General features: G+C 37.3%; 1 protein-coding gene across 2 annotated transcripts; it reads right to left on the bottom strand.

The window, feature by feature from the left end:
- Positions 1–529: 529 nt before the first annotated feature.
- On the bottom strand, positions 530–27,191 carry flot2a (flotillin 2a). 2 transcript variants are annotated; one of them, XM_073860351.1, is made up of 11 exons: positions 26,955–27,191; positions 22,361–22,442; positions 16,103–16,193; positions 10,234–10,357; positions 8,060–8,176; positions 7,285–7,400; positions 7,073–7,201; positions 5,857–6,062; positions 3,728–3,911; positions 3,203–3,352; positions 530–1,016 (listed from the first exon to the last, which is right to left on the bottom strand). In XM_073860351.1, the coding sequence occupies exons 1-11, from the start codon at positions 27,001–27,003 to the stop codon at positions 978–980; spliced, it is 1,287 nt and encodes a 428-aa protein (XP_073716452.1). In that variant the 5' UTR covers positions 27,004–27,191; the 3' UTR covers positions 530–977. The 2 variants fall into 2 exon arrangements, with proteins under 2 accessions (XP_073716452.1, XP_073716451.1); XM_073860350.1 differs by lacking the exon at positions 16,103–16,193 and adding an exon at positions 15,393–15,483 and having other exon boundaries at positions 26,955–27,189.

Below are 27,191 nucleotides of genomic sequence, written 5' to 3'. Positions count from 1 at the left end.
ATAACCGCAATGACAGGGTTCTTAATATGACAAAGTAAGTGTTTTGATTAATGACATTAATGTTTATATTTTTAATTAGTGTGTACAACTAGTCAACTAAATGAATATAACATGGCAAAGATGAATGCACATTTATATAGGCTATTGATTCAATAGATTTATAGCATTTTGAATAAAAACTTGTCATGGATTTATTGCATTTTGTGGAAAAAATAATCCGTTTTTATAATAAATCTTTGAAAATCAACTTATGGATTTGAATTTTTTATGTTTTTATAACCTAAAGATGCTGTGTGAAAGTTTGTAACAGAAAATAGTTGTTTTCATCTTGTCACTTTCTTGGTATAGAAAACACGTTTTTACCAAAATTTGTCAAAATGGATTTATTGCGTTTTGGAACCAAACTCTTCATATATATATATATTATATATATATATATATATATATATATATATATATATATATATATATATATATATATATATATATATATATATATATATATGAAAAAGTCTGGTTATAGATAAAGACTAGAATAAAACAACGGTCAAACGGCTATGAAATGACTAAGCATGTCAAACGTCCTGATGCCAAGTAATGTTTATCAACTAAACATGCAATAACAAATATAATAGCTCTTCTATACGTCCTATATACTTTCGCTATAACTTCATAAATTGCATAAATGTAACCGTGACATTCTCAGCCACCTACAACTAACGAAATATATAGCTGCTCACTTCTCATTTTTTTTCCAAACAGCTCTGTCAGAATAACAGTAATGAGGTATGCGGTTTAAAAACAGGCAAAAATAAAACCGACAAATAAGGCAAACAGTGATTCACAATAGCAAAGAGTTCAGAAAATTCAGTTTAGTCTAGAAAATTAAATTTCTCATTTCTGTAGAAGTAAAATGGCTTTCAAGTGTTTCTTTTCAAGGATATTGATAGGGAAGTGTTGAGAAGGCAGCTGGGTGTTCAAGCCTGAGGATTGGTCATTTTCTGCAGCAGTGGTATCTGTAGAGGACCAGCATGTTTATTTACATGTAAACAAAAAAACACAAAGTATTATGCATTGTTGCCATGCTAATGGTTAGTCAAAAATGCAAGTTTGAGCAATTATATTTTTACAAAAAAAAAACATGTTAAACTTAACGACTGACTACGATAAAGCCAGCCTAATGTCAACATGTTTTTGCATAACATATCATAAGGTACAAATCGCTGCAGTTTTTACTACACATGCTATGCTTTCTTTGTTCTGATGAACACGAAAGAAGATATTTTGAGGAATGACATCACAAGTACACCCTTTAAACAAAGATTTTTCTAGACCTAACTTCAAAAGAATGTGTAAGACATTTCCAACATGGCTGCTCATGTGAGTTTAATTAAAGTATTTTTTTTCACATTAATAAAGTTTTTAATGACAAATAATCATAGATATGTATAAAGGCTAGATGTCTTACGGCGGAGTCTCTAACGTCATCACCTGGCGGCCATCCCACCCCAGACAGCTCGTAGCATTGTGTTTAATGGTGCAAATACTTTTAAATAACCATAACTTGCTAAATTTTCTACCAATGTTCAAACGGTTTGGTTTCTTACAAACGTTATTAACGTGGCTATAATTCTGGATGCTTTAACATTATTCATAAAAATTATTCATTAACTATGCAGTGTCGTAGATACATCTCTGACGTTTATAACAAACCAAACCGTTTGAAAATCGCTTGAAAATTGAGCAAGTTATGGTCATTTAAAGGAACAGTATGTAGGATTGTGGTCAAAACTGGTATTGCAATCACACAACTTGTGGCTTAAACTGGTACTGCAATCACACAACTGGTGGCCAATAAACAAAATGACAACATAAACATCAAGTGAGGGCTGCAACTCCACTTTTAAATTACAATATCCTGACCAGACCACTCTTGTCAGTGATATAAGTATTTGAAATGAAAATTATTTCTTAATGTCTAGTGACATATCAGGGTCATTTTATAATTAATTGATATACATTTCTTACATACTGTTCCTTTAAAAGTGCATGCTCCAACAAACGCAATGCTACGAGTGAGCGAGCGCCCCGTGGCAAGATGGCCGCCACATGCGGACGCTCCACTTTATTGGCCAGCATGCCGGGTGAGACATCTAGCCTTTATACATATCTATGCAAATAATCATTTGTTTTATGTTACATTCAATCGTGTGTTCATATTTATGGTCCTTTAATTAAAAAAAGAAACATTTCGCAAAAAAATCGCCAAAGTTTGGAATTGGGCCTAATATAGTGCAACATTTGAACAGAAAATATCAGTCTGAAGGTTAGCAGATGATCATTTTTTTAAATTTTGCATTAATTATTCCAATAAATTTTATATGTCCTAAACGCATTTTAAGATTTTCTTGTGTATCTTTATTGAAGAATATAAATATGTTATCTGACTACCATCCAGAGTGTGAATTTTATGTTTCCATAGTCTTAATTTATTTTTTTCTCCTGCTTTTTTAGTTTCTTCTTGTTTTTATTGTGATGTATTAATATTCTTTGTTCATATTTTTCTTCTTGTCCGTAACATCAACCTGCCAAAGGGACTACGGATGAAAATTAGCCAAAAGTGGCTAAATCTGGCACATTTTACATATCTATGTATTATTAAAGGCGGGGTGCGTGATTTTGAAAAACACTTTCGAAAAAATAGCCAGGCCGACTACCAAAACACACTTGTAGCCAATCAGCAGTAAGGGGCGTGTCTACTAAACTACATCGTTGCCTGGGTTGCGTATGTGTGGGGCGGGTCTATCAAAAGAAGGTCTAGGTTCTATTGGGGTAGGGGCGTGTTTGTTTAGGTGATTTCAAATATCAACATTGGCTTTCAGAGATCATGGACCCCGCCTTTAATGTGCACTGTCCCTGATTAAATAAATAAATAAAAATGTATTTAGCACCTCTCAGTGGACATTTCACTTGAAAGCTGCAGCGTATTGTACCATATGCAACATGTTAGGTTTTAAAAAAAGTCCCGTGAGTCATGTTTTCCCAAGATGAGGTTGAAGTACACATACAACAAAACAAAAAGATTAAAGTAATTAAACCATAAAGGTGTTTTACTTATATATGTTAATACATATTAAACAAGTCTAACATCATGTTTCTAAAAAAAAGGACTCTAAAGTTTGCCCGATTACTCCTCACTCACCTTGGACAAATCCACCCCTGTAAGGGCGTTCACAGAAACAGGAAGTTCAGCCAACAGACGATTAACTTCCCCAGTGACACGGCCACCATCTCCACTCAGGATGACAATCTCATTGGTACGGGACAAAGGTGCTGCGACCTTCTCAGCAATCTGTAAAGATACCAATTCAGCCATTAATCCATCAACAAATGTACAGGGAATCATTCTTTGAAACAATAGGGCAACTACTGGTATAGATCATTTCAAAAGATGTAAACAACACTGGTCCAGAAACACTTTCAATTTGTAACTGTTTTTTATTTTATTTTACATATATCATTATCTTTAAGATTTTTGATTAACTTTATGTTCTTTTGGTTGTATTTTATCCCAACATTTATCTAGTGTTAAAAAACTGAAACAGGAAGTGCTTCTGGACCAGCATTGTTTACATCTTTTGAAATGGTCTATACTGGAATGGTACTGGTCATATAAAAAAAATTGGGAGAAGAAGTTATTCTGTGTATTTCCTAGATTTCCACACACCTTTGGCAGAGCCTCCAGGACGAGGGCGGTTTTGGCAGCCTCTCCGTACTGCTGATAAGCTTCAGCTTTGAGTTTCATCCTCTGTGCTTCAGCTTTACCAACAGCTTCAATAGAACCAGCCTCTGCCTCTCCAATACGCTTGATCTTCTCTGCTTCAGCCTGTGCGGTCAACACTTTCTTCATCCTGATAGAGAGGAGCAGAGGATCAAAGACATTTGTAAATGAAATCATTCAAATCAGATACATTTATATGGCCTAGAACTGTCAGAATGTTTCTAATTTGGCCAATAGTATCATTGTTTTAAAGTGAAATAAAATGTTGAATGGATGTGGACGAGAGAGACTTATGTTCGTTCACACCTGGTGTTTTAATCGGTCTCTTTTGTCCACTTTCGACCGCTTCTGTGTTGATTAGTTTGAGGGGATGGTCTATGGGTCATTTAAATGCGAGGGGGAGAAATTACGGGTTAATGGGTAAGGCAAATGATAAGGTAGGTTTATTCCTTTTTTACAAACACAGTCCTGGCTGCAATTGTTGTTACGTTTGTCAACTATTCACACATGTCTGTAGATTACATGCGTATGACATCACCATTTTCACAGCTTTGCATTTTTGTTGTTTAATTGGAAACAATAATACTGTCATTTTTAGAAACCCAAAGGTTTTCAAAGGTTTGCGCTTTCAGGACCCTTAAACGCCACTGTTGAAAACACATCTTTAGCCCTATTTGGACGGGATTTGTTTTACAGGGGGACCTCTGAGAAAATCGTCCTTCTCAGAGGTCCTCTGTGTTTTTAATCCCGTACGAATCGGTCATGTCTGTGTTTTTCTCTGACAACCACCTTAAAAATTCCAGAGCAATTTACCTACTGTTTTTTGCCAAACTCAAAGGGTCCTCTGAAAAATTTAATATAGTCCGGATGCAAATGTCTGTGTTAGCCTGCAATATCTTTTGAAAACGTGGTTCTTGTTTTGGCCAACGTGATCTGGTGTAACGTCTTACTAAGGCGCTTATATTGTACTTCCCGAGTCCCATTCATCCAGATATAGATGTTTTTTCCATTCGGTGAAATAAAATAATTAAATCAAGACGAGCTGAATATCAAACAGTGTTAAGACTGACCACTGTAATATCAGTATAAGCTAAACTCAACCTTATTTTGTTCAACTCCGGAATGGTAATGTTAATTAATAAAGATAATAAATTGTTATTAATCATTATTTCTTCATTTCTTTGGGTTTATTATAAGCCAACAGTTTTTTTTAAACACGTAGGCTACTTTATATGATATGTATAAGTTCTTTTGATATGTTAAAATTAAATTAATAAATTAAATCTTCTGTAATAATTTTAAATTTAAAGCAAAATATTAAATTACAAACACGCGTATCCAGAGCACGTGCTCTTCTGCAATGGACAAATGCATGAAACAGACACTCCCATCTCTGAAATAGCCTGAGAATTTTAATCCCGTCGGAATCGGTACATAAAAATAAAAAAATCACAGACGTCGTGGGGGACATGTTGAAACTCAAACGTCGTTTGGAAAACTAATCCCGTCCAAATAGTGCTTTTGAAAGCAAATGATAAGTTTTAGGCTTAAAGGCGGGGTGCATGATTTTTGAAAAACACTTTAGAAAAGGGAGTCGGGCCAAGTACCAAAACACTCCCCTTACTGCTGATTGGCCACAAGTGTGTCTACTAAACGACATTGTTGCCTGGGTTGCGTATATGTGTGGGGCGGGTCTATCAAAAGAAGATCCAGATTCTATTGGGGTAGGGGCGTATTTGTTTAGGAGATTTCAAATATCAACATTTGCTTTCAGAGATCATGCACCCCGCCTTTACTTGTGCACAGGTTCTATGCCGTAGTGTGTAGGCTGTGCATAGCACTGCATAGCCTGACGCACACCTCGCCAAAATTCTAACAACGCATCCTTTCTACACGGACCGAAAGCACTGTAATTGGTCCACTAGAACCCTTTCCGTCAGGTACAAAAAATTCTGTGTCGCATTTCTTCATAGGCATTTTAGCCTGCGACAGTTTGGAACAAAGATGGGCCAAGTTGAGGAGTGATTTAAGCCCTTTAATGTTAAGAATCCTTTGTAAGTGTCCAGTCACTCATCTTCTGTGCCTCTGCGAGCTGCTGCATCTTGTAGGCCTCTGCCTCAGCCGGTCTCCTCACAGTGGCGATAAGCTCCTTATCTGTCCTCATAATTTCCTTTTCCTCAATGGAGATCTGCTTCTTTCTCTGGACGACCTCAATCTCGATCTCCTCCAGTCGGATCTTCTGCTGTTCTTTGGCTGCCTGAAGCTCATAGGCTAACTGTGACTCAGCTTTCTGAGATGGGCAAACAAAAACCACAATTAAGAAAGTGAAGAGACAGGAAAAATTATTGTTTAAAAGATAAAAAACATGAAACAGACAATTTGTTAAAGGATTAGTCCATTTTCTTAAAAGAAAAATCCAGATAATTTACTCACCACCATGTCATCCAAAATGTTGATGTCTTTCTTTGTTCAGTCGAGAAGAAATTATGTTTTTTGAGGAAAACATTGCAGGATTTTTCTGGACTTTTAAAATTTTAATGGACTTTAATAGAGCCCAACATTTAATACTTAATTCAACACTTAACAGCTTTTTTCAACGTAGTTTCAAAGGACTATAAACGATCTCAAGCGAGGCATAAGGGTTATCTTGCGAAACGATTGTCATTTTTGACAAGAAAAATAAAAAATATGTACTTTTAAACCACAACTTTTCGTCTAGGTCCGGTCCAGCGCGATCTAACGTAAATGCGTAGATACGTAGGGTATATTTAAGTGTATATTTGTTATTTTTCTTGTCAAAAATGACAATCGTTTCGCTAGATAAGACCCTTATGCCTCGTTTGGGATTGTTTATAGTCCTTTGAAACTCCGCTGAAAAAAACTGTTAAGTGTTGAGCCAAGCACCAAATGCTGAGCTCCATCAAAGTCCATTAAAATGAGAAAAATCATCAAAAAACATAATTTCTTCTCGACTGAACAAAGAAAGACATCAACATTTTGGATGACATGGTGGTGAGTAAATTATCTGGATTTTTCTTTTAAGAAAATGGACCAATCCTTTAATGGGTCGATAAGGCTGGATTTTAGAATTGTAATTGTTTGGGATCCCTGCAGCTCTCCCTCAAAACTAATAGTATCGAACTTCTGAGACTGTCCTCTACATGTGTGCCAAATTTCATAACTTTCCTACGTTCGGTTCTATGGGCTGCCATTGACTTCAATGGCAGAAGAACAAGAAACTGAATAATAATAATAAGAAAACTAACAGAAACAATTAACCCAAGGAATAACAGCAGCTTTCTTCGTGTTTACTTCTTGATTGAAAGCAGCTTTCTGCATTTCCAGCTCTCGCTTTGAGTCGGCCATTTTTGTATCGGCTTGGAACTTCACATCCATCATCTCCCTCTTACATTCTGCTTCCTGTAACACACGAACAATGGATGTGAGGAAGCAGCATTAACACAGCATTCACACAGATATCGCCGTCTGATTCGGCTGCTCACCCTGATTCCAGCGTCTCTTTCGGCTTCTGCTACTCCAATATCAGCATCTCTCTGAACAGCAGCAGTCTGAGATTTCCCTAAAGAGCTCAGATATTCCACCTTATCATAGACATCCTGTTGAGAGAGTACGCATGTGAAATGTTTACCTTAAAGGGGACATTTTACAAGACTTTTTTTAAAATGTCAAGCAAGTCTTCCTAGAGTATGTATGTGAAGTTGTAGCTCAAAATACCACATAGATAATTAATTATAACATGTTAAAATTGCCACTTTGTATGTGTAAGCAAAAATGTGCCGATTAAATGCAAATGAGCTGATCTCTGCACTAAATGCAGTGCTGTGGTTGGCTAGGGTAGATTAAGGGGTGGTATTATCCCCTTCTGACATCACAAGGGGAGCCAAATTTCAATGACCTATTTTTCACATGCTTGCAGAAAATGGTTTACAAAAATCTCGTTCACATTTTCTAGGTTGATTTTAGCACTGGGGACCAAATGATAACACTTAAACATAATAAAGTCAAATTTTCATGACATGTCCCCTTTAAGAATAAATATTTTGTTACATTCTGAACATGAATATTTTTGAGTGCCTTTGTGTAGAAAGATATATCTCTTGTTTTTATTTTTACAACTTTACACTGAACATTAAAAAATAACAATATTATTGACTCATGACCTAGATGTTGATATAATATAATAAAATGTCAAGTCCCTGGTGATTCCCAGTAAATGGTGATTAGCAGTAAATCTTGTCATATTGACAAAGACATCCTTAATAGTAAAGCTCAGGATCTCAATACCCATCCTGCCCACATCAGGAGCTGCCACCTCCCTCACCAGCCTAGCAAACTGATCTCTGTCCTGATAGATCTGCTCCACTGTCAGGGTCCCTGTGAACACAAGTCTGAAGTGAGGAAATGCGAGACACGGGCTTTGGTTAAAGAACGAAACATCTCTCATCAATTATTGCAGAAAAACAGGATGTTTGGGTAGTAGTGCTGCCTCCCAAGAGAAACATTACTTATTTTATATTATTTCAAATGATTTTAGTATACAGACATTCAAGTATACAAGTTGAGTCACAATAAACAAAGTGAAATGAGACAGGGAACAAGCCTTGAACACACTTTATTTAATACTTTGTAGAAAAGCCTTTGTTGGTGATTACAGCAACTAGACGCCTATTGTATGGAGAGACCAGCTGTCTGCATTGCTCAGGAGTGGTTCTGGCCCATTGTTTTACACAAATGGTCTTTAAATCTTGAAGGTTCCTTGGGCCTCTTTTATAAAATTTGATCTTCAGTTCTCTCCATAGATTTTCTATGGGATTTAGGTCAGGTGATTGACTGGGCCATTCAAGCAACTTGATTTTTTCTTCTTTGAAACCACTTCATTGTTTCCTTGGCCTTGTGTTTGGGATCATTGTCTTGCTGAAATGTCCATCCTCTTTTCATTTTCAGCTTTCTGGTAGGTGGCAGCAGATTTTTATCCAGAATGTCCCGGTACATTTCTCCATTCAACCTTCCTTCAGTAATATGAAGTCTGCCAATACCCCATGCTGAAAAGCAGCCCCAAACCATGATGCTTCCACCCCCAAACTTAACTGTTGGTATGGTGTTCTTGGGGTGGTGGGCAGTGCCATTTCTTCTCCAAACATGGTGTGTAGAATGACTGCCAAAAAGTTCAATTTTGCTTTCATCTGACCATACTATAGTTTCCCAATAATCCACAGGCTTCTCCAAATGCTCTTTCGCAAACTTTAACCGAGCCTGAACGTGCTTTTTGTTCAGCAATTGAGTCTTGCATGGTGAGCGTGCATGGATGCCATGGCAGTTTAGCGCATTGCTTATAGATTTCTTTGAAACAACAGTACTGCTGATGCAAGGTCTTCCTGAAGTTCTGCCTGAGTGGTTCTTGGCTCTTGGAGAACTCTCCTGATTATTTTTTTAACTCCTCGGACAGGGATCTTACGTAAAACACTAGATCGTGGCCAGTTTATGGTGAAGTGATGCTCTTTCCATTTCTGGATAATGGCCCTCACAGTGCTCACAGGAACATTCAGCACTCTGAAAATGCACCTATAACCATTCCCATCAAGGTGCTTTTCAACGATAGGATTACGAAGATCTTGTGAGAGTTCTTTGCTTTTACCCATCATAAATTATTTCCTGTGTGCCTCCTAGGTAATAAGAAGCCTTTATAGGCCATCAATTAGGACTAAAGCAGCTGATATCAATTAGTACTGATAGGGGGCAGGGTTTCTCTCTCTCAATACTGACATATTTCAGGTGATCTCCTGGCTTTCTATGCCATTTTGCACCTTGTTCTCTTCATGTGTTCAATACATATTCCCTGTGTCATTTCACTTTATTTATTATGACTCAACTTGTATACTTAAATGTTGATTTCTGTATGAATTCAATATTTGGCTTGATGGCTACATCTGGTGGAAATTTTGTGTCAATAGCCCACTTAGAAATCCCCTTACTGATAAAAATGCTGATGTGTCAAATACTCATCGTCCCTGCTGTATATAAATTACATTAAAGGTAAGAGCATAAACATTTAGTCTCGTTTATTTATAATTTTGAAAAAAAGAAACAGATGCCCGTCCAATGTTACATATTCTTCCAAAGTGGTACTGAGAAAGACAGAAGGTGTTGAAGAGTTACAACAACACTGTCACAGTAATGTTTTCACATTGTATAGACAAACGTCAGTAAACGTTTTCTTGTGAAAGCGCGATGGTCTAAAAAAACTTACAATGAGCATCTTTTGTGCTTTTATGTAATCAAGGACATGATCTTTACAAATCTACTGGATACTGGTCGTTTTATATCTGGAGGAGCACAGAGCTATCACTCACTGTACATACTGCCTGTCCTCTACTGCACTAAGTACTCTAAATAGTGAAGATAAGACAACTAAAGTGTCACGAATAACTCACCCAGAATAGAGCGGAGGTGACCCTCCAGTGTCTGCAGAATGACACTTTTAATTTCTGCCACTGTCTTGCCCAGGAACTGTTCACAGGCATAACCCAGCAACTCTTTGTCGGTCATGACCTTCACCTGACAGTGAAACACACACACGTTAGTCATGTTTCAAAACATACTTGGATTCAATCACATACAGTTATCTACTGCTGGCTATTACTTATTGAATGTATTAGGCACAGTGTTGCTGATGTGTTACTATTCACATAGAAAACTGCTTTCTGAAAATCTCATTTCGACTGGTGTTTTTGTAAGTAACATTTATTACACAACATTCAGTCTGGAGGTATGAGGGACAGACATTAGGCATTCAGCACAACCAAACTTGTAGGATGTTTTATGATAAATCAAGCTTGAAATTGGTTGAGAGACATTTACCAATTATCATTCATGCTACTCTGAATTTACATGCAAAATACATAATTATGTTAAATCAATTTGAAGGATCAAATGAAATGGAAACTTAAGATTGTAAAAATCTTGTAACATTCAAGCAGCGGGGTTGGGTGATAAATAAAATAATAATAACAATACATTTGTCAGCAATAAATAATCATTCAATATTGTGACTATTGCAATATTTAACAAAATATATTATATTAATTATGAATATTCAAGAAAAAAAGGAAATATCCTCCATTATATTCTGACCTGGGAAAAGGTCATTGATATTGAAAATAATAAATATTGCAACATGGAGGGAAAATATCAATACATATTACATTTATATCACCCAACCCTTAAAGATTTTTAACATCACAAGAAACATTTTAGCTACAGTAAGTGTTTCTTAACTTTTGAAAATATCTTAAGTTATAGATTTATCAGATAATCTAACATCTTGACAGCATGTGCTTTTAAACAATGCTGAATTTGGCATATTGCCAAAAAAGTGCGTGCAACTTCCCCACAGTCGCGAAATCAGTCAGGATGCGGAAAAACATAAGGCACAGCCTGAGTCTCAAAAGACTTCATATTACACAAGTAATGCACTATGTACAGGATCCAATAATGGCTGGTCTAGACTCTCTAGTACGCCTGAAAAACAATCCACTCAAATTGGTATGACCTGGAGCCATTTTTCCACATACAGGTCCTTACATTATTAGACTACAGTATTGATAGACTAGTGGAAAGGCCAACATTACAGATTAAAGTGGAGTAAAAGTAAAGTGATTGTGGTATTAAGTGGAGTCTTTTCAGAATCAGCAGTCAGACAAATACAGACATTAAAAATGTAACTGAATGGCTGTTGTACAATTAACAGACAACAGGGGGAGCAGTGCATTGACATTCAAATGAAGTCTGCATGCATTTATATCCGCATTCTACCCCAACCCACACTAAAACAAACAGGACCATACTCATTCATATGGTGCTCATGGGGAACCACAACACTTCACTCAAAAAGGAAATCATGCAAAGGGGGTGAAAAGAAAGTAGGACATGATTCAGAATGTGGTGTAGTATCTAGTTTGTTGTTTTTTCTTGTTAATGAAAAAGTTATGTAACTCTGGATTAAGAAACTACAGTCCAAGTATTATCTTGGTAAATATCTGTGCCTGCTGGTTAAAAGACATAGGGATTGATTTCTAATAGAAAACAGGCTCAATAAAGAGAACACTAAAGCAGGCTAAGTTGTTAACAGATAAGTGGGTCCATTAGTTCAACAGCTGCAAGACCTCCATTTACAAATCACATGAGATGGGCTTCTCAGAACTGCTCTAAAACCAGTTGGGTGTTTAGAGAGCTAGGCAACACGGTACCTAAACATAATCATTCATTTTGCATTATAGAAGAGCTTTCTCTGTTGATATAACTCTGTCTCTGTATGGAGACACTTAGCGCACTCGACTCTAGTTGTGGAATGTCTTGCTTAAGTTCCCCATCCAATCACATGTGGCCACCAAGGGTAAATGGCCTGTTAATGGAGGACTACCTCGTTCTATTACAATGCTATCATTGTTCATAGCAACAGCAGAGAAAGAATAAGTTTTAAAGTCTGCTTTTGAACTATAGTGAATTAAAACTGAATTACAGATGCTGTAAGTACAGATATCAGCACATGCTCAGTAACAGTAGGTAAACAAGTGGGTTTCCTTGAACATAAACATAAGACTTCAGTTAAACATTAAAGGTTTTGGCACACTGACAACAGAGGAACCGAATGTGCAAAAATTGAAAGCAGTCACAGAAATATATTAAGACAGTATAATTAATAATAAAACAATCGTATTTCATTCAGATTTCTTTTATCTGTTAAGGAAAAAACTTTTTTAAAAGCTTAAAAATAAAACAATGACAAACCTCTACACTATATATAAATATGAAGGCCACAGACAACACAAATTTTAATATAATTTTTTGTACATTTCTCTATAGTTTTCCTTTTAAAAAAAGAAATTATGAATACCTCAGTGGCGGCTAGTGACTTATTTTTTTGAAGCGCACAATGTGAAGTTCGTCACAACATGTATGTAGCTTGTCATGTGTGTGGTCCGTAATTTCAAAATATGTGTCCTGCGCTTTGAGAGACTGTGTGTGCATCATGTGCTATGCCAAAATAAATGCCTGCTGCAGACGCGTCTAAAGAATTTATGATAAAAGAGACGTTCGCGTTTGCTAGATACTTGCATAATCTCATGTGTACGGTAATCAGAGTTTACTGTTAAGGAAGTGTCTAGCATGTATTTTGTGAACGTGAGCGTCTCTTTTATCATGTTTTGACGAGTGTGCAGCAGGCACTCACCCTGACAAAGCACGAGATGCACACAGGATCTCCTGACACGCAGGACACACATTTTGGAAAAGGGAACCACACACGTGACAATCCAAACACTTATTTTGAATTCGGATGAGCAGTCACAAGCCGCCACTGGAATACCATAGTAGGTTTTTCTTAGATGGTTTAAATAGCCCCTGTTTTCCTTTTCATGATTTAACTTTTTTTTTGGTGTGTAAGTGTGTGTTAGTACATGTTAACAATCTGCAAAGTTACAATCCCGATGACGAGTTTTCGTATCCAACTGAAATCTCTTTTCATGGACTACAATGAACGCAAAGTTTGTAGGCAACAGTTTACTTCTGCAGCCAGTTGACGTTGAGTCGATGCATGTTATCGTAATTCTGCATGCTTCTGATTTACATATTTTCATATTTGGGTCAATGATGTGACATTAATTATTTTATGTCTGTATGGTTCAATTAAATGTAAAAGTGTTAAAATTTCAAAATAAATGTGCAGATGACTTGCATACATTCTCTTTTTTGAGGACCAAGTCTAAAATTTCTGGTTTTATTTTCATTTTGAAAGAATATTTGGGGGATAATTGCAAAAATGTCAACGTGGTGTAACCGGTCTGTGTCAATTGGTGTAACTAGTATTTATTTAAATGAAAATATAAATATATATATTTATAAACAAATGTGGAATAAAATATAATCATCTAGTTTAGTGTAATATGTTTTTTTACATACATTTTTACATCATTTGTCAAAGATTATTTAGAAAACAGAGCTGTTTTCAGCATATGCCAGGACAAATATTACACAAACGGATAAAAATTTACATTAAAAAATAAGTAACAAAATTATAATAACTAATTTAAAATGATTTTTTTATAATTACGTTTACATGCCACCAACGAGGTGAATAAAATATGTAGTATTTCTCATTCTTTGACGCAATTGCCGGTTACATCAAGTCCACGTAGTCTTAACTTTCATAAAAATGGTGGAAATGTAATTTTTTTTATTGCATAACATTTAAAGAATTTTCTTTGGACCCAAGAAGACCTCTAGTCAGTAGTAACGTACCCGAACCTGACTTGCATAAATAATTTAAAAAAAAGAACGACCCGACCCGAGACAAACCCGAAAAAATTAGACTCAAGTCCGACCCGATTTTTTTTAACCCGACTGGACCCGAATGTAAACTGCACTGACGTGTGTGCATTCTGCAGACCCAAGCGCAGCAATCAGACTGAAAGAAACTCCGGTGGCCTCCCAAACAATTTGGCGAGCTGCTCCATTTGTTTTACTTTGTTATCTGATGACAACACCAAGGTAACCGCTAAAATGTCCATTTAAAATTAACTGACATGTCTGCCTCAACGAAAATTAACCTACCGCCAGCCACACAATGTCGCCATCGCCCTTGGCAAACAGATGAGAGGTTTAAAAATGACATTGACGCACACACGCGAGAGAGTTCGGGTCTTCTCGGGTCCGTACGGCAAAAACACATTTATTTTAAATTACCCGAGACCCGATGCCGCTATTATTGTACCCGACCCGTGTCCGAGGCACATGTGAAACTTTTGGACCCGAACCCAATCGGGTCTTGGGTTTTCGGATCTAAGTGGACCCGTGAAGACCTCTACTACTGACTATTTAAACAATGATTCAAACACAACAAGTAGTGTAGAGTAGCGCTTGTTGTCGTTTTTACGATCACAAATGCAGACTGTTTAAGTATCCTATTTTCTGGATCAGATTCGGGCTTGTATTGATATGGTAGTAAAGACGATATTAACTCCTGTCAGTATTGCTTTGGAAGCTGATCTTCCAAATATGGTAAAATGGTATTCGGCCAATCACAATGCACTGGATAGCTGGCCAATGGGAGCACACTGCGCTTATCAGAATGATAAGCTTTGTACGCGTTTCAGAAAGACGGGGCATAGAGGATGAACAATAATGTATGGAATGTGGTAAATAATGTGTTTTTAAACCATGTAAAAAATTGCATTTCACCAAATACACAAAATAATGTTCTTTTTAGCAACATCATAGGGGCTCTTTAAATAAAACTTAGATAATAACACTGGGTACTGGTTTGGATAAAAGTTTCCGCAAAATGCCTAAATAAAAAAAACAGAATAATTTCAGCCTTTAACTGAACAACAAAGTTCAGTAAGGCAAGTGCAAGTCAGTGACCTTCATTCTGATGATACATACTAAGACTAGCACAATATTTAGGGAGCAGCAAAGAGGGGAATGCAATGAGAGGAAATAAAAATGGTGGCACAGAAAGTTGTTGTCTGAAAACAGCCTGGCAAACCTGGAAAAGGTATTTGGAGCTGAGGTTAGGTGAGGTAAGGTGGTTTACCTGTGCCACACCTGTGACAGTAATAGCTACCCCCTCCGCTGTCTCTACATCCTCACACTTGGGTTGCAGGGTCATAATCTCAAGGGTTATCCTGTGGAAAACGCAAAAAAGGGAAACAAACCAAAAAACGTTGGCTATGAACTACGGGAAGAATGTAAAGAATGCGGAGCCAAAACAGGAAAGAAAGTGGGATTAAAGGAAGACATGAAGGTAAACGACACAAAATGAATTTGTAGGGTGAAAATGCGAACACAAACCAACTTGTGGTAAGACAGGTGTTTTGACCGCGGGCTGTAATGAAATGGTCCAAGTTCAGATTCCGAGACTTACACAGTCATCCTCAACGTTTCCCATAAACCACATCTGAATTCATCTTAATATTATTTTCCCATTGGCCAATTATCTGATCCACTCATCATCCATTACAGAAACCCAGCAGTCATAACACACTGATGTGAGCCATTCGTTACATGGGCACGCTGCATAGCCAAACACCAGACAAGGACAGTGAGAGATGACACACTTTCTCTCTCCTTCACTGCGGAGAAAAACGAGAAACACAAGAGTGTGGAAGATAGCGTGAGAGCGCACATGTGTGGTTAAACGCAGGAAATGTAACCAGACCACTGCCTCTCACATCCTGAGCGCCTGAAAGTCTACTCTTTACTTTCCCTCTCGTTTGGTTGGCTTTTTTCATTAGATGTGATTACCTGAGCGACCCCTGTCACATCCAAGGGGACACCCTCCGAAGTTTCGATATTCTCACAGCGACACAGGATGGTCATTATCTCCAGAGATAGTCTATGCAGGGAAATGGGGGTAAGGGAGGGGAGATGAGGGGTGAGGTGGGGAGGCAGGACAGCACAATATTATCAGTGTGTTAACATATGAGAGGGGAGGTCAGGATTAAAGGGTGGGTGCTGTTGTTGTTGTTGATTGTAGTTGTGTCTGGAGCATCAGGGAGTCGTCACCTGCTGCAGATGGAGAGATCTACCACATCATATCACTTTCCTTTGAAATCTCATGTCACTGAATCCGAACTGGTGTATTTTATATAAAAATAAAATATCTATTAAGCTTTATATCACCTGCTATTGAACGCGAAACATGTCAACATTCCTAGACTCCTTCTAGGGCTGCACGATTATGACAAAAGTCATAATTGTCTATTTTTCACTTTGATATTGTAGATGCGATTATTATTGTAAATTAAATAAGTTTTGAATGTTTTATAACTTTCTGTGAAGCAGTTGCATGGTAAATTCAAAACATCCAAAACTAAATAATATAATGTAAACTCCCATAATTTTTTATTATTATGTTGTTCATAAAAAATCTAAAGGACACGTCAACTCATCAATTTTAAAATCTCTGATTTACCACTGTATTTGGTGCCCAAACATACTGACTTGGCGATTGGTGATTGTGCAGCCCTAACACCTTAAAGGAACAGTATGTAAGAAATGTATATAAATTAATCATAAAATGGCCCTGATATGTCACTAGACATTAAGAAATCATTTTCATTTCAAATACTTATATCACTAACAACAGTGGTCCGGCCAGGATATTGTCATTTAAAAAGTGGAATTGCAGCCCTCAACTGATGTTTTTTGTTGTCATTTTGTGTATTGACCACCAGTTGTGTGATTGCAGTACCAAATTTAGCCACAAGTTTTGTGATTGCAGTACCAGTTTTGGCCACAATCCTACATACTGTTCCTTTAAACATCAACGATTAATCAGCGAGTTGACCAGCGAGTTTTGGACCAAAATCGTGGCATGTCCAAAACAATGCTACATTGTTCTAATTTGGCTAATCATTATGTTAATTTAACATTCTTGTAATATTTCTATTAGCACAACAATTAAGAGAGAAATGGACGCCACAAGTTTCTATAAAATCTGATTTCTTTTTTTCTTTGAGATGCCTTGAAACGGGGACCACTGAGCCACTGTGCCGCTCGTATAAGAACTTGATCATCCATTTCTTAGCATGAGGAGACATCAATCCAAAAAGCCTCTTGTGTGCTTCAGTAGCCATGCTTACATGAGCACATTTTGTTAAATAATAATTCAGGGATTAGGGATGCTCCGATCGATTGGCCGCAGATCTGTATCGGTCGATTACAGCATTAAATGACTCGGTGCAATTGGAGACTATTTTTATGCAGTGCGAGCATTTTAACAACCAGTTGCTCATGTGCGACCTGCAAATTTGGATTTTCATGATGTGTATTTTCAAAGATGTGTATTTTCAATGAGGACGCACTCCGGTCCTTACAGCGCGACACATCTTCACATCCCCATCAAACAGGGTATACAACACGATCACGGACTTTGTATCTTCATACCGAAAGTTTATTGTTAGCATGCGTTTCAAAGTTTTAACTTTATTTTCCTCACAGCTGCTCTTGTCCGCGTACACCCGACGTGTGCGCATACAGACAGCCTGTCAGACAGAGTGATCTCTCTCATGTCTTAAAGCTACTGTAACCTATTTTATCTCTGAATAAAATCACTCTCTGCTCTTCACTGAAGAACTGTTGTACTTTAAACAAATGCTTGTATATTTAATGCATACAGTAAAACTGTGAAGTCATCAAAGAGCTTGCATATTAGCTTGAAGAATCAATGGCATAGGTATCGGCCGATCATGAAGACAACAAATCGGTACTCTGTATTGGCTGCAAAAATCCTGATCGGAGCATCCCTAATTCAGATTAAGGAATCTGAACATACTCTACACATGACAACTAAAGTTGATGTACGCATTTATGTGACAACCTTGAAATCGGATTTGATCTTTTGACAACATTGTCCTGCACGACTTCAGCTGATGAGTGAAATGAGAATTTTAGAATGACACCACAGTCATTTATGACACTATGTTCAAGTTCCTACAACATTAGCTTGTTCTCTGTATCAATCGCTGTTATTATGCAATTTCAATATCATTGCACAATGTGCAGAACTTCTCAGTTTCAGTGTAGGACATATCCTATCAAATGAAATAGAATAGGTACAAACCACTCCTTACGTTCCAAATGCTATTTAAATCAAACTTTGAAAATTTATTCCAACTGACGTGGTACATATGAATAGCTCAGATGCAAAAGACATTAAAGGTCCCGTTCTTTCTATGTTTTTGAAGCTTTGATCGTGTTTACAGTGCACTGTAAAAAAATCAGCTTTTTGTTAAATGAACATATATTTGTATGTTACTTTAACTTAAAAAATGAAGTTACATAGTTTAACTTGTTTTTATAAGTAATGTAAGGAATAATTGACGACGGGCCATTGGTGGTAACCCGTTACACAGCGGGTGTGCATTATTTTCGATTATATCACGGGCCTGTTGAGTGCTTTGTTCTGGTTGGCTGAGAAATGTTCCATGGGTGTTGATTATTTTTCGGTAAACTGCACGTCTAACTTGTCAGATGTCTTAAAAATAGGCACCAGAGCAATGTAATTATAATTCAATGGCCCGTCTTCAATTATTCCTTACATAATTCAAAGAACCGAAGTAAATTATTTCGCTTATACCACGGTTACCACAAACATTGCTCTGGTGTCCATTTGTAAGACATCTGACAAGTAAGTGTGCGGTAAATAATCAACAACCATGGAACACTTCTCAGCCAATCAGAACAAAGCACCCAACAGGCCCATGGCACAAGTCAACATATCAAGTAAAAACTCAAAATAGTAGGTTGAATAGACTTTTAAAACCAAGTTGTTTTAACTTTATGCTGCATTTTTTTACAGTGTGTTTACTACAGTTATAAAGCTTGGAAGAGCAATGCCTTTTAAAATTTAAATAACTTTAATTTTGTTTGTCTGAAAAGTTAAATCATGTACATCGAGGATGGCTTGATGGGGAATAAATCCTGGGGTAATTTATTGAGTATCCCTTTAATGGATTCTGCCAACAAACCAGTATTTTTAATGGCCTGAGAACAGAATTAAGCAAATTTGAAGTGAAAGTATTTGATGAACATGTAATATGTGCCGAGAGCATTCGGAGGTGTCGTTTAAAGGTCACGTTCTTCCTGATCCCACTTTTCAAACTTTAGTTAGTGCATAATGTTGCTGTTAGGGCATGAATAATACCTACAAAATGATAACGCTCAAAGTTCACTCCCTTTTCAAAGCCTACAGCAAACGGCCGGTTTGGACTGTAGCCCTCTATTTCCCGATTGAATGACTAAACGCCCACAGGAATACATCAGTTGCCAGCTAAGCTCAAACGGCACTGTTAAGCTAAGCTGCTATCGAATCACAACGCACTAAACAAACTACACAATCAGAACTCGTTGCGTATTTCTGAAGGAGGGACTGCATAGAACCAGAAAGACATCAGATTTTAGGACAGTGAAAACAGCGGTATACAGATAAGTAAATTGTGTGTTTCTTACACATGAAACATGTTATATTGTGCTAGGTACCAGGGAACAACTCCTGATATGGAAGCCCAAATAAGTGCATCCAGGGGGTTAATAAAGACCTTTTCAGGGTAATCAATGCGATTTTGTAAGAAAAATATCCATATTTAAAACTTTATAAACTATAATTGGTCAATCATGGGGTAATTTTCATTATTCGCTGGAGTATCGCTTCAAGAGTCTGATAAAAAATGGCTATTTACAAGAAAATATGTTAAAGGATTTTGCATCTGAGCTCTTTATATGATTATGAGGAAACATGTAAATGCAGCCAATGAAAGCAATTTTATGTTCTTTGGTCTGAACTTACATTAAAAACCATAAAAGTTGTGCTAATGCTAATACTAAAACCAATGCTAGCTCTAACACAAAAAATCTTTGTTTGCATCTGTATTATACAGTTGGATTTGTGTGTCACAAATGACTGAGTCTCATTCATAAAACATAAGCACAACTAACTGGTGTAAATATTTTGTAAAACTGCATAACTTTGATGCAACAATTAATGCAGTTGAAACAGTTTAGTTTTATGATTTTACAACAATTAAACAATAAATGAAAATCTCCACTGCACTTGAATATTGACTCTTCTATCCATGCTTTTATGTACTGCTGTTGTTGTATTAGACTGAAATAAAACACGTCATGTCTGAATGGGCAATGTGCATCAGGGATCATTCGGCTTCATTTCAGTTCACGTGCTGCAGCGAGCCTCTCTCTGAATCTATTATAATTAGATCAATGCAGCTCTCAGGGCTGCCAGTAAAACAGATTACTGCATTCTTTATCAGGAAAATGGGGGAGGGTGGAAGACATCCAGCCCCACCCCAGTCCTGCTTTATTTCTAAACAAAGCACGCAACTGCTGGAACCACAGCTTACAATAGCAAACATAACCATCATGTAATTATTCTTCGAAAACAAATTTAAGATCATCGGATCTTTGATCGTTCACTTTTAAAAAGCTGAAACTCGTAGCTTCATTTCCGTTTTTGTGTACAAATGTGTAATGAAGTTATGATCCCCAGCAGAAAGACTACGGAAGCATTTCAGACGATAGACACGAAAGCGTCAGTCCAGAGCATGTCAAGGCGGGTTAGCTTGGCAAACACTTAAAATGAACAGAAGAGGAACATCAGAGAAAAGGCAGGCTGATTATTTTAGATTGCACATGCATGACCTTCTCATAGCATCAGGTCAACAACAAATAACTGAAGAAAGAAAATAGAAATAAACCAAACGAACCATACGTTTTCAAAACAGTTGGATATATAGTTACACATAATGGGACGGTTTCCCGGACAGCGCTGATCCTAGTCCCAGACTAAAATGCATGTTTGATTTGCCTTAAAGGCGGAGTCCATGATGTTTGAAAGCCAATGTTGATATTTGAAATCACCTAAACAAACACGCCCCTACACCCAATAGAATCTGGACCTTCTGTTGATAGACCCGCCCCACACATACGCAACCCGGCATTTTATTTGATTTGATTGGCTATAAGTGTGTTTTGGTAGTCGGCCCGTCTCCTTTTCCAACGCGTTTTTCAAACATCGTGGACTCCGCCTTTAATTTAAAAACAGCTTGCAATTACATATCTTAACATATATCCGTGCCATTGTTTTGTCTCCAGATGGACAACAGTAATGTTTGTAAAAAACTACTTAAATGTCTTAAACCTGGATTTATCTAAACTCTGCCGTGGAAACTGCCCCAATATGTAAATATTAAACATATAATTTTAACTTCAGTTTGACAGATTTTGAAAATGACTATGCATTCATCAACAGATGTTGCTCTATTGAGTTGCATTAATTATTTATTTTCATAGCTGAATGTCAACCCTGTATTGTTAACTCTGTTTATTTTTCCAAACACTGGCCCTGGATACTGAGGGCTCAGAAAAGTGAATTGGGAAGAGTTTATATAGAAAAGGGGGCTGGGTTGTGATTTATTAGATGTAATGTTTGCTCATAAAGTGTGTAGGCTATCAACGACTATACTACTGAATGCACATTTACTAAAGTGTGCTCACGGACAGCCCCACGGACCTCATAACATCATAGCCCCATATCTATTATTTATTTCTTCTTTGGTTTTGTAATAAATATGGTATAGACAGCAACAAAATACTTTTACTGTCAAGAAAACTGGTTTATCATCTTATTGAGTTTTTATAAGGACACAGGGCCACAGACGTCAAGGAATGTTGCTCTGGGCTATGTGAGGAATGGGGCACTAAATTGGTCTTTTAAACAGCTGGAGACGGGGGCTGGGGCCCAATCTTATATTTTTGTCACATGCCCCGTGAATTCTAGTGGTGGCTCTGTGGCACTAATTGCAAGCAGTTTATAATAGTCCAGAATGAGAAGCCTTATAATGTGGAAAGTCTCTAAACTCACAGCTACGCTTATGGTTGACTGAAACATGCATATGAGAGAAATCAGATTAATTCATTCAGTAAAATTATTTCTTTATATTGTGTACAATAGTGCGAGTGAGTGCTATGAATGGATATGCTTACTTCTGAATGTCAGTGATAAGCCACCACGCCCAAGCCCAGCCTCCCACTGTATAGCTCTTCTCATCTGAGCCACAGCATGCACCTAAAATAAACACAAGACATGTCAAGAACACATGCACATTCTAATCTAATCTCACTTTAAACACAAAATGTCTATGTGCCGAATGCAAGTATTTTTTTGCAAGAATTTTCTCTTCACATGGTGCATTCATATAACAGGGTTTTGTCCGTAATTCAGATTGGCAAAAATAAATAAATAAATAAATAAATAAATAAATCAGTTCTGATTTATGGTTGGATGATCGATGCATCTCTACATAATACAGTAAGTATTTCAGAAATTAAATGCATTCAGATTCCTTATTTTAATCAAACCACAGTCCGTATACATTTTTCCGCCCTTTCACAATTGACATTAAAAGGACATTCCACTTTTTTTGAAAATATGCTCATTTTCCAGCTCCCCTAGAGTGAAACATTTGATTCTTATCGTTTTGAAATCCATTCAGCTGACCTCCAGGTCTGGCGCTAGCACTTTTAGCATAACTTAGCACAATCCATTAAATCTGATTAGACCATTAGCATCGCGCTAAAAATAAGCAAATATTTTTCCTATTTAAAACTTAACTATATCTGCCTAGAAAATCGCAACTTTTAATTTTCTGTCGGTCTTTATACACAATGTAACTACAGAAGAGTCAAGTTTTAAATAGGAAAATTATCAAAACTCTTTGGTTATTTTTTTGTCCGATGCTAATGGTCTAATCAGACTCAATGGACTGTGCCAAGCCATGCCAAAAGTGCCAGCCAGACCCAGAGATCAGCTGAATGGATTCCAAAACGGCAAAAATCAAATGTTCAACTCCAGGGGAGCTGGAAAATGAGCATACCTTCAAAAAAAGTGGAGTGTCCCTTTAAACTGTAGGGCTGTACAGAAGATCAAAACCTCATACAAAATTCACCAATCTGGTTTACAGTCTGTAGAAAGCAAGTAGACAACATACTGTTTATTACCACAAGCATTGAAACCATTGGAAAGCCCCAGAGCATAGTTATAACCACCAATGGTTTGGTTGGGCTGTATTTACTCATTCTCAAACTCAAAAATCTACTGGACCTGCTACACTATAAAACAATGAATTAATAACAAAAATAAATTGAACGGCTGATACTGTAATTTAGGGAATGCATTACTATAAACACAAAAACATCCTGCTTCTGAAGTGTAAATAGTGCATTGTTTGGGAAACTTTTATTGAACAAAACCACACTCTGATTAGATTTGGTTATGACAGCACGGAAAGCAACAAACAACACAACCATAACCAGTAAGACGTATGCGTAAACCACTTACAATATGAGCCATCATATGTTTTGTATCTTTGATCAAGACAAACACATACATACAATGTGGCTTTTACTCTCAAGTCGGTTGTCTGAATGATTTGGTTAACAAACTATGTCTAATACAAGCACATGAAAAGGGAAATGTAATAGAGACCTTTCTGTTTTTCATGTCATCATGTTTGTGGAATAGGTTTAACTTCTAGTGTATATCTAGGTCAACTGGATTCAATCTAGCCTCCAAGGGCGCACTCACACTATCCAAACCAAACCGCGACCAGTGTAATCGTTCTGTACCGTGCCCTGGCCCGTCATATGTGTGGCGCGTCATGTAAACATATGTGCAACACGACACTCCAAACGCTTATTATGAATTTGCGACCCTCGGAAGAGAAGTCACCGGCCGCCAATGCGTGAATGTCTGAGCTGCACACGTGAAAGATCAACTAAGCAATATGATAGGCACGTGAGGGGGCTGTTTGTCATCGCGCACCAAACGACTCACAAACCTAACATTACAATGGGCTCCAGCAATCGTGTTTGGTTAGCCCTAATGTGATTGCGCCCTAATGCGCAGCTGCCATTGTTATAGCAACCTGGCTACACTGTTTGAGTGTTCACCATGAAACTTTTTATAAACAGGTTACTGTAACCTTTACCACCGAAGTATGTGAAGTATGACAAGTACATCCTTCTAAAAATGTTACTATAGGTCTATCCCCTGACTATTAGAGTCAAGAAGTGTTGTGATTTCGGATGTAGTGATAGAGTTTACACAACATATTTAAAGGGATAATTCACCCAAAAATGAAAATCCTGTCATCATTTACTCCCTCTCATGCTGTTTTAAACCTGTATAAATTTCATGGTTCTGATAAACATGAAGGGAGATATTTTAAATAATGTTTGTAACCAGTTGGAACAATTAGTTTCATGTATGCATGATTCTTCTGCTTTCCCACAAAAAATCTACTTTTCAGACTGTGTGGACCAGCCGTCAATCTGTCAAGCATTAACCAATTTTAACAGAGTTTTTTTTATTAACAGTATTTCATGCAATATCTTGCAGTTTTAACATGTTTACATGTATATTACGTAGGCTTGTAGACCAATGTGACTTACAAGCAAGGAGTAGCCCATGTCCATCATTTGTTCCAATCCATTCCAATAAAATTCTTTTAGGTCACTTTCCAAATGTCAGTCTATGTATAGCCCTATATGTTGTTTTAACTGATATCATTGACGCCTCAGAATTCTACAGTAATAATGTTTTACAGCATTTTATGTCTTATGGTGCATTTCGAGACATTCAAGTGGAAATTCACGTCATTCTCGGCTTCTGCGTCTCCGCGCGCTCCCTGTAATCACATCACACTACTAAACAAGGCCCTGATTGGTTAACGCAGCAAGTTCAGATTCATCAAGTCACGTGTTTCCCGCGGCAACTCTCAATTCGCGAAGAAACGCGCATTCCGCGCCATTGCGCATACCGCGGCGTAGGATGCATAACTGCGTCTTTGCATTGACTTAACTTGCCGCCTCTACCGCGTCTGATGTGAACCCTGCATTATACTCGAATGATGACTTTACAACCCGAATGTAGTCGCTCTGCACATCCTCAACAAGCATGTGTATGATGAAGAACACAGAAAAGTGATTCGAAAGCAGACTCCTTATGATTTTTTCCAATCACTCTCGTGGTACTTTGATGTCACCTGCCTGTCACCTAATGTTTGGGATATATGTTGGATGACGCGGAGCGTGTGTCTACAAACAACGCACTCATACCCCCACAAAAATAAAACTCATCGGATTTACATGTTTTTAGACATCAGAAATCATCCCACCAAGGTCAGAAAATACAGAAATCCGTATTTATATGGAAAATTCACATTTCTGCTTCCTTTGTGTTCATCAGAACAAGAACTGTATAGACCCCTTCAAGGTTTGTAAACACTGAATGACTATCGGGTGCGCGCGCAGCATGGGGTCAATATCATTTAGGCTTTCTAGTTTAATCTAACAGGGCTAAAAAATGATGACTTACCTGAAATGAAATGAGCACTACAAACACAAGCCTTTTTGATCTTTGCATTGTTCGCGTCTGCACGTTTAATTGCTTGCAGCTACAGATGTTGTATTTTTTGTTTTTGAGATTCTGCAGGAATCCCGAAAAACTTAACGGCAGACCTGGTGCGATTTTCAAAGCCCATATGTAACACGCAACTCAACCTGCTGTAATGACTTTTCTGACCCCGACATGCGCAGTGGGAACCGCCTGTTATGTGAACTGTGAAGGGGTCTTTACAGGTTTAAAACAACATGAGAGTAAATGATGACAGAATTTTCATTTTTGGGTGAACTATCCCTTTAACCTTTAGCACGTTGATCAACTTGTCATTTCATGTTGCATTTTCATTGATAATACTTAAAGCTAAATATCTGAGACTGACTGAAAAAAATTGCAGGCTATATTTGATTGCAAGACTGTGACAACGGCCATCTTTGCGTCTCTGTCACTGTACTAGCAAGGACCATCAAATAGGATCACAGAAATCGTCATGTTATGATGACGAAAATCTTGTGTTGTAAACAAGGCTTTAAATTGATAAAATATGCCATCCTCAGCTGTTGCTCCATTAGCTTGCCCAATTGTGACCAGATAAATCACGTGAAAGACATGATTTAAGTCACCGAGGTTTCGGTCATGTGACTTTAATTCACAAAAAAACTGACCAATGTGAAGGCAACATTCAGGCAAGATAAGCAACATAAATGTAATATGAATAGAATAACTTATTTCATCTTTCATTTGTCCTGGTAATCCTAAAGAAAATCAGACCTATACACTAAACCGCATGGTCAATTTAACGTCGCGAAAACCCCACAAACAAAGCTATGCATGTTGCTATCACAGAATCAACATAACTGTTACATTCCAAAGACATAGATTTCAGCGTTTGTGTAAACATTTACATTTTTGTTAAAAATGCCAGATTTTTGCTACGCAGACTTGCAGAGCACACTACAAATGCACGCAACAGGCAAGCATGGATGGATGTGTACACACACCCTACTCGATTGAAATGCTTGAGAAAATAACCGTGTTGAGTAAATATGCGCTTTATAATATCGAAAAGCGAACATTGACGCTCACCAAAACATTTTACAGTTAACGTTAGATTCATACGATACATGCAATGGTGTAAAGGATTGCTTTAATGATAAAACAAAGCAGATGATATGTTACCTGACACCACTAAGGCTTCGTTTGGTCCCACCGTATGGCAATTCCCCATGTTTTGCCCGACGCCTTTATCAAGTTTTTCCAAAACGAGAGATTCGTCTAAGTTCGACAGAAAATGTTTGTTTTACGTTTTTTTAGTCGGATTAAGAAAGCACTTAATACAGCACAATGTACACCATATTCACGAATGGCTGCTTTCGTGTACAAATAGACACCGCCCTTTAAGCCAGATGATGACGA

The sequence above is a fragment of the Misgurnus anguillicaudatus genome, chromosome 22 (assembly GCF_027580225.2).
Source record: "Misgurnus anguillicaudatus chromosome 22, ASM2758022v2, whole genome shotgun sequence".
In the NCBI taxonomy this organism is placed as follows: domain Eukaryota; kingdom Metazoa; phylum Chordata; class Actinopteri; order Cypriniformes; family Cobitidae; genus Misgurnus; species Misgurnus anguillicaudatus.
This window is presented reverse-complemented; position numbering and strand designations above follow the sequence as displayed.

Excerpts from the sequence above, each read along its gene's own strand:
- flot2a (XM_073860351.1), bottom strand. The coding sequence starts at position 27,003 with ATGGGGAATTGCCATACGGTGGGACCAAACGAAGCCTTAGTGGTGTCA. Across the intron at positions 16,194-22,360 it reads CTTATCACTGACATTCAGAA|ACTATCTCTGGAGATAATGA; the intron begins GTAAGCATATCC and ends TTCCCTGCATAG. Across the intron at positions 7,202-7,284 it reads AAAGAGACGCTGGAATCAGG|GAAGCAGAATGTAAGAGGGA; the intron begins GTGAGCAGCCGA and ends CGTGTGTTACAG.